We start from the raw sequence: 14,507 nt of genomic DNA, 5'->3' as shown, positions 1-14,507 counted from the left end.
ACTGATCTGTAGCTTAAACTCCATCTACCCGCCTTGCTTCTATAATCCTTAATACCCTTGCCTAACAGAAAGAAAGTTGAGGCCAATTCACTAAATATATTCAAAAAGGAGTTAGATGTAGTCCTTACTACTAGGGGGATCAAGGGGTATGGCGAAAAAGCAGGAATGGGGTACTGAAGTTGCATGTTCAGCCATGAACTCATTGAATGGCGGTGCAGGCTCGAAGGGCCGAATGGCCTACTCCTACTCCTGTACCTGTTTCTATGTACAAATGCAAAACGCCGCGGATGCTGGAATCTGAAATAAAAACAGAAAATGCTGGAAATACTCAGCGGGTCGGGCAGCATCTGTGAAGAGAGAAACAGAGTTAACGTTTCAGGTCGGTGACCCTTCGTCCGAACTGGAAAAAGTTTGAGATGTAACACGGTTTTAAGCAAGTGTAGGGGGCAGGGAGGGGAGGATACGCAAGGGAAGGTCTGTGATAGGGTGGAAGGCAGGAGAGATTAGAGAGACAAAAGGGATGATGGTGCCAAAAAACAATTGTAAATGAATTAAAATAGCGGAGAGAGGAATTTGATCCGAGCGCGCAAAGCATTTCCGTGGCAACATCACGGGTGGTCATTTTCAAAAGAAAGTGCAATATTTGATTCGTTAAACTAGGAAATATAATTTATTGCATAAAAATTAATTTGTTACAATAGGAACGCTAAACTTATTTACAATCGGTAGTTTACAGAATGAACAATACGTGAAAAGAGGGACAGAGCAATAGATTCTAGCACTTTCTATACATATAAATATGAAAGATGTACATAAAGAACTGAAGTGTCACGATATGTCTGAAAATGAATTAATTCTATGAACTTGCATAGCACTTGGAGCGAACGAAAGTAAAGCACTATTTTGCTAACCGCTTGGTGTAATGGTACCCTTTACACAGGATAAACGAGGACTATTGTTCTTAAAACACCTTTAGCCGTTTTTATCAATGAATACTGAAAAATGTTGACATTAGCCTCCTAAAAATTACTGCCAACCTCCTCTTTCAATGGTGAGCAGAATCGCCATCAATCCAGATCTGAAATCTTAATGACACCGCTGTGGAAATGGACCCCAGGAGCCGTCACAGATTGTCCAAATATAACTTTATAAAAACTATATAATAGCCATCTAAAGCAATTATTCGGGACCCTTGGATTTTATTTTTCTTTGAAAAGCTCACCGCCGCACATTGATATCATTGAATTAAAACGATTAATTAGGAGTGTGTGATTTTGCTGGTTATGTGGGCATTGGGAGAGTAGTGGGGTGGGGGCAGAGTCTCTCTTGGGTGCAACTAGTGTTGCCAACTCTGGTTAGAGTTCCTGGAGGTTGTGTCATCTGACCACTCACCTTCCAAGCGCCCCACCCAGTCAAACAGCCTCCCCCCTGAGTCCTGGAGATTTCATCTTCAATTCCTGGAGACTCCAGGGCCAATCCTGGAGAGTTGGCAACCCTTGATGGAACTGCTAACAGGTTTCCTTTATAAATGGACCTTCCGCTCTGGTCTGACAATGACCACAGAGTAAGGCTGATAATTCACGTCCGATGATCGACTTTCTGAAGCAATCATTTCAACAACAAACAAAAAACAAAAATCACGCCACGATGAATTTAAAATGCATTTGCCCAAAACATTTCGAAATAAATAACTCGATATGAAGCTTTACCAAATATTTAAACATTTCAACAACATTTACAAATAAGGAAATATTAGTGCCATTTTTGATGGTGGAGGTCTTGGATATTTTTTGACACGAACACAGCACCAAAAAGGCATCACACACTCCCACACTCAACCAATGCTAACTTATTTCTCGGGTTGGCACGACCTTTTAGTCAACTAAAGATGTTTCAAAACGACATCGCAAATGACAATGCAACCACCTTTAAGAGTCCATTGACCTGTATTAGCGAGTGCCGCATTGTGACGTGACACCGAACAATAACCAAAGGTGGTTTATTTAAAGGCAAGTTTGGAGTAAGACATCATTGGATAGTGACCCTAACCCTGGGACACAAATCAGGGATGAAACCTTGGAGGGTTCGCCATCTGAGAGAGTTCCTGAAGAAACGATCGCGATAAGTTAGGTAGCCTTTCTTGCACAAGGAAGAACTCCGGCTCCTTCAGTCCGTAGCTATCTCCAGACGCCGATCCCGGGGACCCCTGCAAATGGCTTCACAATGTTCGTGTTATACAAGGCTTCACGGACCACACCGTCCCCCCAGGCTTCATCAGCGACGTTGGTGTGAAGTTGTGAGGCATTATATGGCTCGGTGAAGTGGACTGATGAGGGCAGGAGAAAGTATTACATCACCTTCTGAAATTTCTTTTATGAAAAGACACAGGAGGTGGCAATTGGCGGTGGGCTGTCAAACAAAGCTCAGAATGCTTCGTATTTGCAGACGTGGCCTTGACGAACATTCAGTACTGAAATCAAAATTCAGTGGAACAAAAGCTGAGATAAAAAATATTATGCTAAGAATGTACCTTAAAATGTCAAAAACACATGGGCCCATATTGATTCAAGTCAAGACCCTGGACCTCTGGCCCTCGGAGGTTGCATGTCCGGGGTTGGTGTCTATATGGGTTTGGCTATTTCTTCGGTGAGGACATTGCGAGGTCATGAGTCGGGAACATTTCTCCTGGGAATGGTGTGCTTCCATGAGTCGCTATTGCTTAGCTTGAGTCTCTGGCTACCTCGACGCGTGGCCTCAGCTTAGTGAAGGGGTGGCTAGGAATTACTCCTGCGTGCCTCCATGGGCTGGAGAGAAAGAGGTTAGTTCCGTCAGGTATACCTGCACTGGATTCGTGAATCGCTCCGTGTTAATCGGAAATGGTTGGATTCTAGCCCTAGGAATGGCTGTGGTTGATATTAGGGGGACCACCACCTTTGTACGACCTCCCTCTGTGCCCGTTAGCTCGCTTATTTTAAGCGATGCGACCACCATAGCGGACAGGAGAATATCGCAGGAGCCCAATGGTGCTTGGCATGGGTATGGTCAGCAGGAATAACTGAGGTTGTATCAGAGACAGAGAGGGAGAGAGGGAGGGAGAAGCTTTGTCAATCACTCTTAGGCTTAAGTCGTGTTCTGCTCTGGTGACTCGGGAGAAATCCACACAGGTGTGACAAGACGCAAGGGACTCGGGCAGGTTTCCTTCCAAAGCCCAAAAGGGGGATTATTATTATTTTTTTGCCACGTCGAAATAAAACGCAAGTGGATAAACCGGCCTTGTGACTACCGCTTGCATCTATGATCCATTCTCCTCTTCTTCGTCAACCGTTGGGAGCAGCTGAGTTGGAGTCCGCCCACTTCTCTTGTACAACATGTGCGTTAGGATCGGAGTGATGTCTACATTGGCCGCCACTGTAAACAAATCCTTTTGGGTTCCGTACAAAGTTTCAGTCGAGGAGCAAAAACAGAAAGCATCCAAAGATATGGACAATAAATTAAATGCGTTTCCTAAGAAACTGTTAACCTTTTACAAGCTGCCCAAAGCTTTCGAGAGGAGAAAGAGAGAGAGGGTTTCCGTGTCTAGATTGTACGTGATATCTGCAGCTCTCTTGTGTAAAAATTGCTACCATTCCTAACTCGCTTGGTGCTCCGGGGTGAGCAGCACAGAGAATTTCTACAACAGTCGCCATAGATGCTAGGGTTTCATCACGGTGTTGCTAGGGTTAGCCACGTCTCAGCATTCTTCCATCGTCATGACCACCATCACATCACTCTTGCCCATCTCCTCCAGGGCACTGGCCAGCGAATTGATGTCTCCGTCATCTTGGTGTTGGGCCTCCCACAGGTCCAAGATGACCCCGGTGGGACTCAGCTTGGTAGCAAAATAGGTGAGATATCTAAGCAGCAGAGAAAAAGGGAACAACAATTAATTACGGTTACACGGGTATCTCTGAACCTTCACTGACAGTGCAATAGATTCCTTGAAGATTAGCAACACAGGAAAAGGAGGAGGCCATTCAGCCCCTCGAGCCCGTTCTGCCATTCAATGAGATCACGGCTGATCTGCGACCTAACTCCATCTACCCGCCTTTGCCCCATATCCCTTAATATCTTTGGTCAACAAAAATCTATCGATCTCCGATTTAAAATGAACAAATTGATCCGGCTTCAATTGCCGTTTGCAGAAGAGAGTTCCAAACTGCTACCACCCTTTGTGTGTAGAAGTGTTTCCTAATTTCACTCCTGAAAGGTCTGGCTCTCATTTCTAGACTATGCCCCCTAGTCCTACACTCCCCAACCAGCGGGAACAGTTTCTCTCTATCTACCGTATATGTTCCCCTTAATATCTTAGAAACTTCGATCAAACCACCCCTTAACCTTCTAGATTCCAGGGAATACAACCTTAGATTGTGTAATCTCTCCTCGTAACTTAACCCTTGGAGTCCGGGTAGCGACCTGAAACGCCAACTCTCTCTCCCTCTCCACAGATGCTGCCTGACCTGCTGAGTGTTTCTGTTTTTAAGTCTGAATTAAGTGTTCTGATGAATCATAGAATCATAGAAATTTACGGCATGGAAGGAGGCCATTCGGCCCATCGTGTCTGTGCTGGCCGACAAAGAGCTACCCAGCCTAATCCCACTTTCCAGCTCTAGGTCCGTAGCCCTGTGGGTTACGGCACTTCAGGCGCACATCCAAGTACTTTTTAAATGTGGTGAGGGTTTCTGCCTCGACCACCCTTTCAGGCAGTGAGTTCCAGGCCCCCACCACCCTCTGGGTGTGAAAGGTTCCCCTCAAATCTCCTCTAATGTCTTTCAATCTCTGCCCCCTGGTTATTGACCCCTCTGCTAAGGGAAGAAGTGCTCCACTCTAAGCAGCGTTTTGTTTCTTTTCTTCAGACTTCACTGCCTGGTTTTTAAGCCAAGGTTCAAATTGCGCAGAATTTGGAAAGCTTTCTCGTTCCAGGAAAGGAAAGCGTCCCCTCTGTAATGTATTTGCTTCATGGGTTCTTTGCTTAAGAATTCATAGCAACACATTGCTATTAAGAACTAGTTGGTTTATTAGCAAAAGGTTTAACAATCACACGACACATTACCAGTTCATCCACTGGGCTCACAACTGCATACCTCATCATGGATCCCCTGAACCTAACTGGCTGGGGTTTTATTGAGTCTTGTGAACATCACGTGATTGGCTAAGCCACTCACAACTCAACAGCTCTACCAACCTGTGAGCGTACTCCCAGGGTCAAACGTTACACCTTCCATTTGCAATGGTTGCTTCAAAGACCGGATGGAATGCGCCATTGTTAAAGCGTGTGTTGTGCAAAGTTCCGCTCACCTGTCAACACCCAGCTTCTGTGCAAGGAGCCTCCAGTCATTGCCGCGGGTATTTGGTGCATCCAAGTTAGTGCAGATCTTCTGCCTGATGGAGTATGGAATCTTAAAGGCATAAGGACCCACCTGGGTGGTAACGTTGGTGCTAACCTGTGTGTGGAACGGGCTGACACATTTGGCATTCTGTTAAGGAAAGCAATAAATATCCGTTATTATCTGATGCCCATTCCGGCTTCAAGATTACACTGCAACCAAAATAAATAACTGAAGACTTGCGTCAATGTGAGCACAGGGGGTACCAATGTTCCCTCTCCCTTGTTTTTGGTGCGCAGCCCATTCAAATTTCCGCGCATGTGTGGTTTTTCCATTTAAAAGACAGTGAACCAGCCTGTGTGGGACCCCCAGACCCCGCAAATCACTGCATGGGACCCCCAAGCCCCCCAGACCACTGCGCGGGACCCCCAAACCCCCCAGACCACTATGCGGGACCCCCAGACACCCCAGACTACTGCGCAGGTCCGCCAGACCACTGCATGGGACCCCAGACCCCGCAAACCACTGCGCAGGGACCCCAGACCACTGCGTGGAACCCCCAGACCCAGTAAACCACTGCACAGGACCCCCAAAGCCAGAAAACCACTGCGCGAGACCCCCCCAGACCCCCGAAACCACTGCGTGGGACCCGCAGACCCGCCAGACCACTGCGCGGGACCCCCAGACCCCCAAGGCCACTGCCCAGGTCCTCCAGACCACTGCGCGGGACCCCCAGACCATAGAGCGGGACCCCCAGACACCGCAAACCACTGCGCAGGATCCCCAGACCACTGAGCGGGACCCCTAGACCCTCCCAGACCACTGCACGGCCGTGCACCTTTAACGGGAACATTGGTAACCACTAACAGCAGCAGCAACTTGCATTTATATAGCGCCTTTCACCTCGTGAAACACCCCAAGGAGAGTTATAAAACTCTTCTGCTCACCATGTGCAGCTGTGATGATTTCCTCTCTTTGTATTTTTTAGCGATATGAAGGCCTTTTCAAAGAACGTGTTTACGCGTTCCCTCAAGATACCAAGCAGAAGGACATCGCCACAAACTCGCCTCTCATGTCTCTGCACACGGCACCCAGAAAGGTTCTGATTAGAAGTGGCGCGGTCTTTGGTCCAAAGTGGTCGGTGAACCCTTTCGGTTGGCCTGCCAAGTGCTGGAGCGTGTCGACACAATTCTGGTGATAAGTCATTAACCTCGAGATGGGCGCCTTGCAATACGAGAGGCTGAATGTTTAACCGGTATAATCTCCTGATTTTGTGCTAGAGCCAGAGTGCATCCCCTCCAGCCCCAAACCTTGGGAAGTCCATATCGGCAATTCAGGTGTTAATTTAATGGTGCAATCCTGAATTTCCAAGTTTAGTTTCCTGGCAACTGGGACTGCAGAGTCAGCAAGTTACCCCAAATGTGTGTGTATGAAATTCCAATTCCTCCCGCTGCTATTTGAACAGAGGTGTGGATCCACCTCTAGTAGAATGGGACTGGGAGAGGAGTTTCACATGCATACATTAAGCAACAAATTACTTAATGTTAATTAGTGTTTAACATGTTTCTATGTTTCTATAACCTGTTCGTGCTCCAGTTTTTCACAAAGGAACTTCAAGAGTTTTGTCATTTATGCGATCATGTGCACTGCAGCTCCCCTTTCTCTTGATATAACAATCCAAATTCTGATCTACATAAGAACATAAGAAATAGGAGCAGGAGTAGGCCATTCGAGCCTGCTCCGCCATTCAATAAGATCGTGGCTGATCTGATCATGGACTCAGCTCCACTTTCCTGCCCGCTCCCCATAACCCTTCACTCTCTTAACGTTCAAAAATCTGTCTAACTCCACCTTAAATATATTCAATGACCCAGCCTCCACAGCTCTCTGGAGAAGAGAGTCGCAAAGATTCACGAGCCTCTGAGAGAAGAAATTCCTCAACTCCATTTTAAACAGACAACTCCATATTCTGAAATTATGTCCCCTAGTTCTAGATTCCCCCACGAGGGGGAAACATCCTCTCTGCATCGACCCTGTCGAGCCCCCTCAGAATCTTATACATTTCAATAAGATCCCCTCTCATTCTTCTAAACTCCAATGAGTAGAGGCCCAACCTGTTCAACCTTTCCTCATAAGACAACCCCTTCATCTTAGGAATCACCCTAGTGAACCTTCTTTGAACGGCCTCCAATGCAAATATATCCCTCCTTAAATAAGGAGACCAAAACTGTACGCAGTACTCCAGGTGTGGCCTCACCAATACCCTGTACAGTTGTAGCAGGACTTCCCTGCTTTTATACTTTATCCCCATTGCAATAAAAGCCAACATTCCATTTGCCTTCCTGATTACTATGGAACAAAATGGGACAGGAACGTATTCTGTGTTCCTAAAGGTGAGGAATGCTGGTACGAGGAATTGAATTTTATTTCCTGCTCTTGGCATTCAATGTATTGAGCGCTCCAAGATCAGATAAAATGTGGTCTACACGCACAGTAAAACTCCTTGTGCTGTGTGCCAACAATGCACTTTAGTCGCAACCTCAGTACAACACCCTCAAACATCATCATCATAGGCAGTCCCTCAAAACGAGGATGACTTGCTTCCACGCCGAAAGCGGATGAGTTCACAGGTGTTTCAATGATATTCCGGATCCCGAAGATGCCTGTGGAATTTTTTAACGTGGGGTGGCCATTGCACCCCAGCCACCACACGGGCTTGACAGAAGTAGCGGCGAGAGTTCGTAGAGGGACGCGATCGGGGCCCAGGAGAGGCGAGGGCCCAGGGGCAGCACGGGCCCAGCCCACACTCCGATATGTGTGCGCACTAGGTCCGTGCAGCAGAGCTGGTCTCCAGTCATCCTGGTTAACCCTTGCCACTGGACCAAGACCTCGCTCTGTCAAGCCCGTGTGGTGGCTGGTGTGCAACGGTCACCCCACGTTAACAAAATCCACCCACCCTCAAACACAGCACTGGGAAATCAGCCATGCATTGCACTCAGCTAAAACCCGTCATCCTTGCTAGATCTTCCCCCCCCCCACCCGTCCCTTCGCCTCCAGCCTTTCACTCTACGGCCATCTCCCGGCAACCCGGCCCCTCCCCACCACATGACACCTCCAGAGATGCGTCTCCACGTTAACGGTTCCATGTAGGTCCAGCTTATTGTGGTCTAGTTGGTGCTGTGATTTATTACGAGCTCCAGACCCATACCTGATTTAGGTTTAGCCAGCAGTGGTTTTTTTCTGGAGTCCAGTGCACTGAACAGCCATTGTTCTGCTGTTGTAAATAACTTCCCACTTCAAACAGGCCAAAATGTTTCCCTTTTTAAAGAACGGGACCCGAAAACATGAGAGCGTGTCAGGTTTGTGTTTCTCAGTGCAGTGCACAGGGAGTAATGATACTTCCTGCTGCACTTCCCGAGTGTTTGCAATGTGCGGGGCTACTTATCGCCGGCGAGATCAAAGCGGTGGAGATAAGGAACAGTGCTTCCTGACATCAAGTGATGCTGAACTTGGACAAGACACTGGGCTAGCCCGCAGCTGGAGCTTTCCGGCACCTTTTGGCTCCCGATTACAGGAACAATACCGGAGCCAAGGAAAAGTACGGCAAAGATTCACTGGAATGAAAGGTTACAGCTATGAAGGAAGTCTCAAAAAACTGTTTTCATTTTGACTTGAACAGAGAAGGTTAAGGGGGAACTTGGTGAGACCACACTTGGGAATACTGTGAACAGCTCTGGCCTCCACATTATAAAACGATATCGAGGCATTGATGATGGTGCAAAAAAGGATTGACTAGAATTATACTAGAACTGAGAGGTTATACGTATCAGGGAAGATTGAACAGACTAGGACTCTTCTCTCTAGAAAAGAGAAGGCCGAGAGGTGACCTGATAGAGGTCGTTAAGATTATGAAAGGGTTGGATAGGGTAGACGTAGAGAAGATGTTTCCACTTACGGGGCAGACCAGAACTAGGTCCCATCTATATAAGGTAGTCACTAATAAATCCAATGGGGAATTCAGGAGAAACTTCTTTATCCAGAGAGTGGTGAGAATGTGGAACTCGCTGCCACAGGGAGTGGTTGAGGTGAAATAGTATCGATGCATTTAAGGGGAAGCTGGATAAACACATGAGGGAGAAAGGAATTGAAGGGTATGGTGATGGGGTTATATAAAGAGGGGTGGGAGGGGGCTGGTGTGGTGCATAAACACCAGCACAGACCCGATGGGCCGAATGGCCTGTTTCTGTGCTGTACATTCCATGTAATTCTATGTAAACATAGAAACATAGAAAATAGGTGCAGGAGCAGGCCATTCGGCCCTTCGAGCCTACATCACCATTTAATATGATCATGACTGATCATTCAACCTCCTGCTTTCTCTCCATACTCCTTGATCCCTTTAGCCGTAAGGGCCGCATCTAACTCCCTTTTGAATATATCTAACGAACTGGCCTCAACAACTTTCTGCAGTAGAGAATTCCACAGATTCACAATTCTCTGAGTGAAGAAGTTTCTCCTCATCTCGGTCCTAAATGGCTTACCCCTTATCCTTAGACTGTGACCCCTGGTTCTGGACTTTTCCAACATCGGGAATATTCTTCCTGCATCTAACCTGTCCAGTCCCGTCAGAATTTCATATGTTTCTATGAGATCCCCTCTCATTCTTCTAAACTCCAGTGAAACAAGCCCAGTCGATCCAGTCTCTCCTCATATGTCAGTCCTGCCCTCCCGGGAATCAGTAATACAGATAAGACACACAGTATCCTGTACCTCCATCTCTTCAATGCTCTCGAGGGGCAGTTAACAGTTGACTTATTCTCAGCAACAGCCACAACCAGTGCTGCATTGACCAGCGTGCTCTGTGTTGGAGGCTTGTCATCACAGCTGCTGACTGCAACAAAGAGCGCCACCTAGTGGGCTCCTGCTCCACCTAGTGGACCACTGCGGTAATGCAACTGCTCATGCAAATACACTAAAAGCATCAGGTGACAAGGTCACCTGACAAGTTCCTGTGCAATGGAGCCGCCTTGTATGTGGGTGTTTGTGATGTCACGTTGGCGACGAAGATCGGTTCCTGGGGTTCGGTGACGAGGCTCTGACTCGCGCTGGCCTTACCTCTTCGATGGCTGTATGTAGCTGGAATATCTGCCCCTCTCCCTCCACCTGCCGGACACAGATTTTGCAGCAGAATTCAGTGGAAGCCAGGCTGTACCTCTCCAGCGAGAAGGTGCAGTGCAGCGCTCTCTGGGCTCCACTCCAGATATGGTAAAATGGAATTTCCTGGAAAAATGGGAGAGAGAGAGGCGTTTGATTACAGTCATCCAATCCGCTCAATGAGCGCAACAACAACAACTTGTATTTATATAGCGCCTTTAACGTAGTAAAACATTCCAAAGCGCTTCGCAGGAATGTTTTAAGACAAAACAAATAAATTTGACACCGAGCCACATAAGTAGAAATTAGGGCAGGTGACCAAAAGCTTGGTCAAAGAGGTCGGTTTTAAGGAGCATCTTAAAAGGAGGAAAGAGAGGTAGAGAGGCGGAGAGGTTCAGGCAGGGAGTTCAAGAGTTTGGGGCCCAGGCAACAGAAGGCACGGCCAGCGATGGTTGAGTGATTATAATCAGGGATGCTCAAGAGGGCAGAATTAGAGGAGCGCAGACATCTCGGGGGGTTGTGGGGCTGGAGGAGATTACACCGAGTCAATACAAAAATCTTGCAAAGTTACAGTTTGCGTTGGTAAGGTGACTCCAAAGCAAAACTTTCCCAAACTGGGAGCCTGTGGGGCTGCACATGTCGGGAGCTCATTGCGTCTTTTTCCCCTCTATTTGTTGATTGACACACGTGCTTTATTTCTGTCGCTCAAAATTTTTTAAAGGGTGCTTTATGTTTTAGTTTGGGCAGTGGACATGGGGGTCCCCGGGAGTGTGTCAGTGTTTACAGGATGTCCTCCGGGAGTGTGTGAGTATTTACAGGGGGGTCCCCGGAGTGTGTCGGTATTTACAGGGGGTCCCCGGGAGTGTGTGAGTATTTACAGGGGTTCCCCGGGGGTATGTCAGTGTTTACAGGGTGTCTTCCGGGAGTGTGTCAGTATTTACAGGGGGGTCCCCAGAGTGTGTCGGTATTTACAGGGGGTCCCCGGGAGTGTGTGAGTATTTACAGGGGTTCCCCGGGAGTATGTCAGTATTTACAGGGGATCCCCGGGAGTGTGTCAGTGTTTACAGGGGGTCCCCGGGAGTATGTGAGTATTTACAGGGAGTCCCCGGGAGTGTGTGAGTGGTTACAGGGGATCCCCGGGAGTGTGTCAGTGTTTACAGGTAGTCTCCGGGAGTGTGTCAGTATTTACAGGGGGTCCCCGGGAGTGTGTGAGTATTTACAGGGGCTCCCTGGGAGTGTGTCAGTATTTACAGGGGGTCCCCGGGAGTGTGTCAGTGTTTACAGGGGGACCCTGGGAGTGTGTCAGTAATTACAGGAGGTCTCTGGGATTGTGTCAGTATTTACAGGGGGTCCCCAGGGAGTATGTCAGTATTCACCGGGGGTCCCTGGGAGTGTGTCAATGTTTACAGGGGGTCCCCGGGAGTGTGTCAGTATTTACAGGGGGTCCCCGGGAGTGTGTCAGTATTTACAGGGTGTCCCCAGGAATGTGTCAGTATTTACAGAGGGTTCCCGGGAGTATGTCAGTATTTATAGGGGTCCCCGGGAGTGTGTCCATATTTATAGGGGGGCCCGGGAGTCTGTCGGTATTTACAGGGGGTCCCGGGAGTGTGTCACTATTTACAGGGAGTCCCCGGGAATGTGTCAGTATTTACAGGGGATCCCCGGGAGTGTGTGAGTATTTACAGGGGTCCCCGGGAGTGTGTCCATATTTACAGGGGGTCCCGGGATTGCGTCAGTATTTACAGGGGATCCCCAGGAGTGTGTGAGTATTTACAGGGGGTCCTGGGAGTGTGTCAGTATTTACAGGGGATCCCCAGGAGTGTGTGAGTATTTACAGGGGGTCCTGGGAGTGTGTCAGTATTTACAGGGGGTCCCTGGGAATGTGTCTGTATTTACAGGGGGTCCCCAGGAGTGTATCAGTATTTACAGGAGGTCCCCGGGAGTGTGTCAGTATTTACTGGGGGTCCTGGGAATGAATCAGTGTTTACTGGGGGTCCTGGGAGTGTGTCAGTATTTACAGGGGATCCTCGGGAATATGTCAGTATTTACAGGGGATCCCGAACACAGAAAAATCTGAAATGCACGTCTGTAAAGGAGCTTTTCTGAAGAACTCAATGATTACTGTGTCCTGGCAACATACAAGAGGGATTGTAAATGGAATCGCTGCAGTACCATAGGATGTCAGCAGCAATCAGGAACAGAAATGTGCAAAGCCACCAAGGCTCCGATTAATACGTTATTATAAATTTGACTGTGGAGAGCCAGCTCCCAGCTCACGTTGAGCCCAGGGCTGCGCTATATCGGGAGGCAGAACTGCTCAACAGTGCTTCATTAAAGCAGTGTCGCTCATCACCGAACTCCAGCTACAATGCTGATTGCATTCGCTACCTTGCTTCAAAGTATATTGCAACGCAGCACGCAGGGTTTGTCAAGCCGAGTTAACAGCGAGAAAGAGCAGAAAACTAAACACGTGCCAACAACAAAGGGTCAATGGTTGCGAGATACGTGGAACACTGGCAGCCGTCTCCAGCTGGACCTTGTCGCTCGCTCCCCTTGTAACACCACACACACGCAGACACATCACAAAGATGTGCATGCAATGCCCTTTGCATTGCCGGCAGCAGTTTCCACAGCAACTTGCCCCGTGGCGGCTCTTCTGGCTGGGTTTGTATTTTAAGAAGAGGTGAGCAAGTCTACAATGGGGGCAAGGATTTGATATTACCAGTAGGGGACAAAGTCATTTAGATTTCAACGTCAAAATCTCTCCAGGTTGAATAGGAAATCGAAGGCAGAGTGCACTGACTGAACTCGAAAACAATTTAAGCTTCCACTCCAATTCGCCCCCTCCTCCCGCCCAATAGCGCCTATTGAAATATGGCTCCAGAGAGAGACCTTGCGCATCAGCCATTCTTTATTTGTAAAGCCAGGCTGTTCACTGCTGGTAGTTTATTAAACTTGAGCCTCACAATCGAGCCCAAGCCACCTGTAATGTATGGACCTGTGAGCACGTCATGGCGTACCATCTTGCTGTCTGGAGGAGGCGGGGGTCCCCAATGGAGTGCACTCTACGCGGGAGTCCTCCCTTTAGCTATTGGGGACTTGGCCTGGAGGGTGTTGCATGAGGCAGCCCCGTGCAATCGGTTCTTAAGTCGGTTCAGAGACTCCCAGGCCGCCTGCAATTTCTGGGGTCTGGAGGAGTCCGTGTTCCATGTGGATGTTCAGTGTGCCAGGTTGCAGCCCCTCTTCCAATATATGAAGGGGCTGCTCCTCAAATTCTGGTTGCACTTCAGTCCCACGCTCCTGATCTTTGGGCACCCGGTGCGGAGGGGAGCGGGCAGGTCGGAAGGCCTCCTCGTGGGACTGCTCCTGGGTATGGCCAAGGTGGGCATTAACCGGTCCAGGCAGCGGGCGGTCGTTCAGCCCGATTGCCTGCTTCTCTTCCGCGGTTACATCCGAGCCAGGGTGTCCCTGGAGACGGAGCACGCGGTGTCCACCGGTACGCTCGCGGCCTTCCGCGAGAGGTGGGCGCCGGAGGGACTGGAGTGCATCATCACTCCCGGCAACCAAATTAACGTTAAAGGTTTAATTTGTTTAATTTGCCGATTTTAGTGCCCCTTTAATACAGGGGCATTTGATTTATAGTTTCAACTTAAAATAGTTGTAGAGCTGTTGAGTTGGGAGTGGCTTAGCCAGTCACGTGATGTTCACAAGACTCAATAAAACCCCAGCCAGTTGGGTTCAGGGGGTCCATGATGAGTTGTGCAGTTGTGAGCCTGGTGGATGAACCGGTAATGTGTGGTGTGATTGTTAAACCTTTTGCTAATAAACTAACTAGTTCTTAATAGCAACGTGTGGCTATGAATTCTTCAGCCAAGAACCCACGAAGCAAATACATTACAATGATGCTTCTTTATTCTCCGTACATTATAAGAACATAAAAATATAAGAAATAGGAGCAGGAGTAGGCCATATGGCCCCTCGAGCCTGCTC

The 14,507-nt window shown here is 48.4% G+C and overlaps 1 protein-coding gene across 3 annotated transcripts in view; it reads right to left on the bottom strand.

Moving 5' to 3' along the window:
• Positions 1-651: 651 nt before the first annotated feature.
• unc5b (unc-5 netrin receptor B) overlaps positions 652-14,507 on the bottom strand; it is a 277,925-nt gene continuing 264,069 nt past the window's right edge. For all 3 annotated transcript variants that reach the window (XM_070865552.1, XM_070865553.1, XM_070865554.1), the window contains 3 exons: positions 10,479-10,643; positions 5,335-5,513; positions 652-3,893 (listed from right to left, as the gene is read on the bottom strand). In XM_070865552.1, the coding sequence (XP_070721653.1) occupies positions 3,731-3,893; positions 5,335-5,513; positions 10,479-10,643 (507 nt within the window). In that variant the 3' untranslated portion in view covers positions 652-3,730. The remainder of the gene's footprint in view (positions 3,894-5,334; positions 5,514-10,478; positions 10,644-14,507) is intronic.

The sequence above is a fragment of the Pristiophorus japonicus genome, chromosome 22 (assembly GCF_044704955.1).
Source record: "Pristiophorus japonicus isolate sPriJap1 chromosome 22, sPriJap1.hap1, whole genome shotgun sequence".
In the NCBI taxonomy this organism is placed as follows: domain Eukaryota; kingdom Metazoa; phylum Chordata; class Chondrichthyes; family Pristiophoridae; genus Pristiophorus; species Pristiophorus japonicus.
This window is presented reverse-complemented; position numbering and strand designations above follow the sequence as displayed.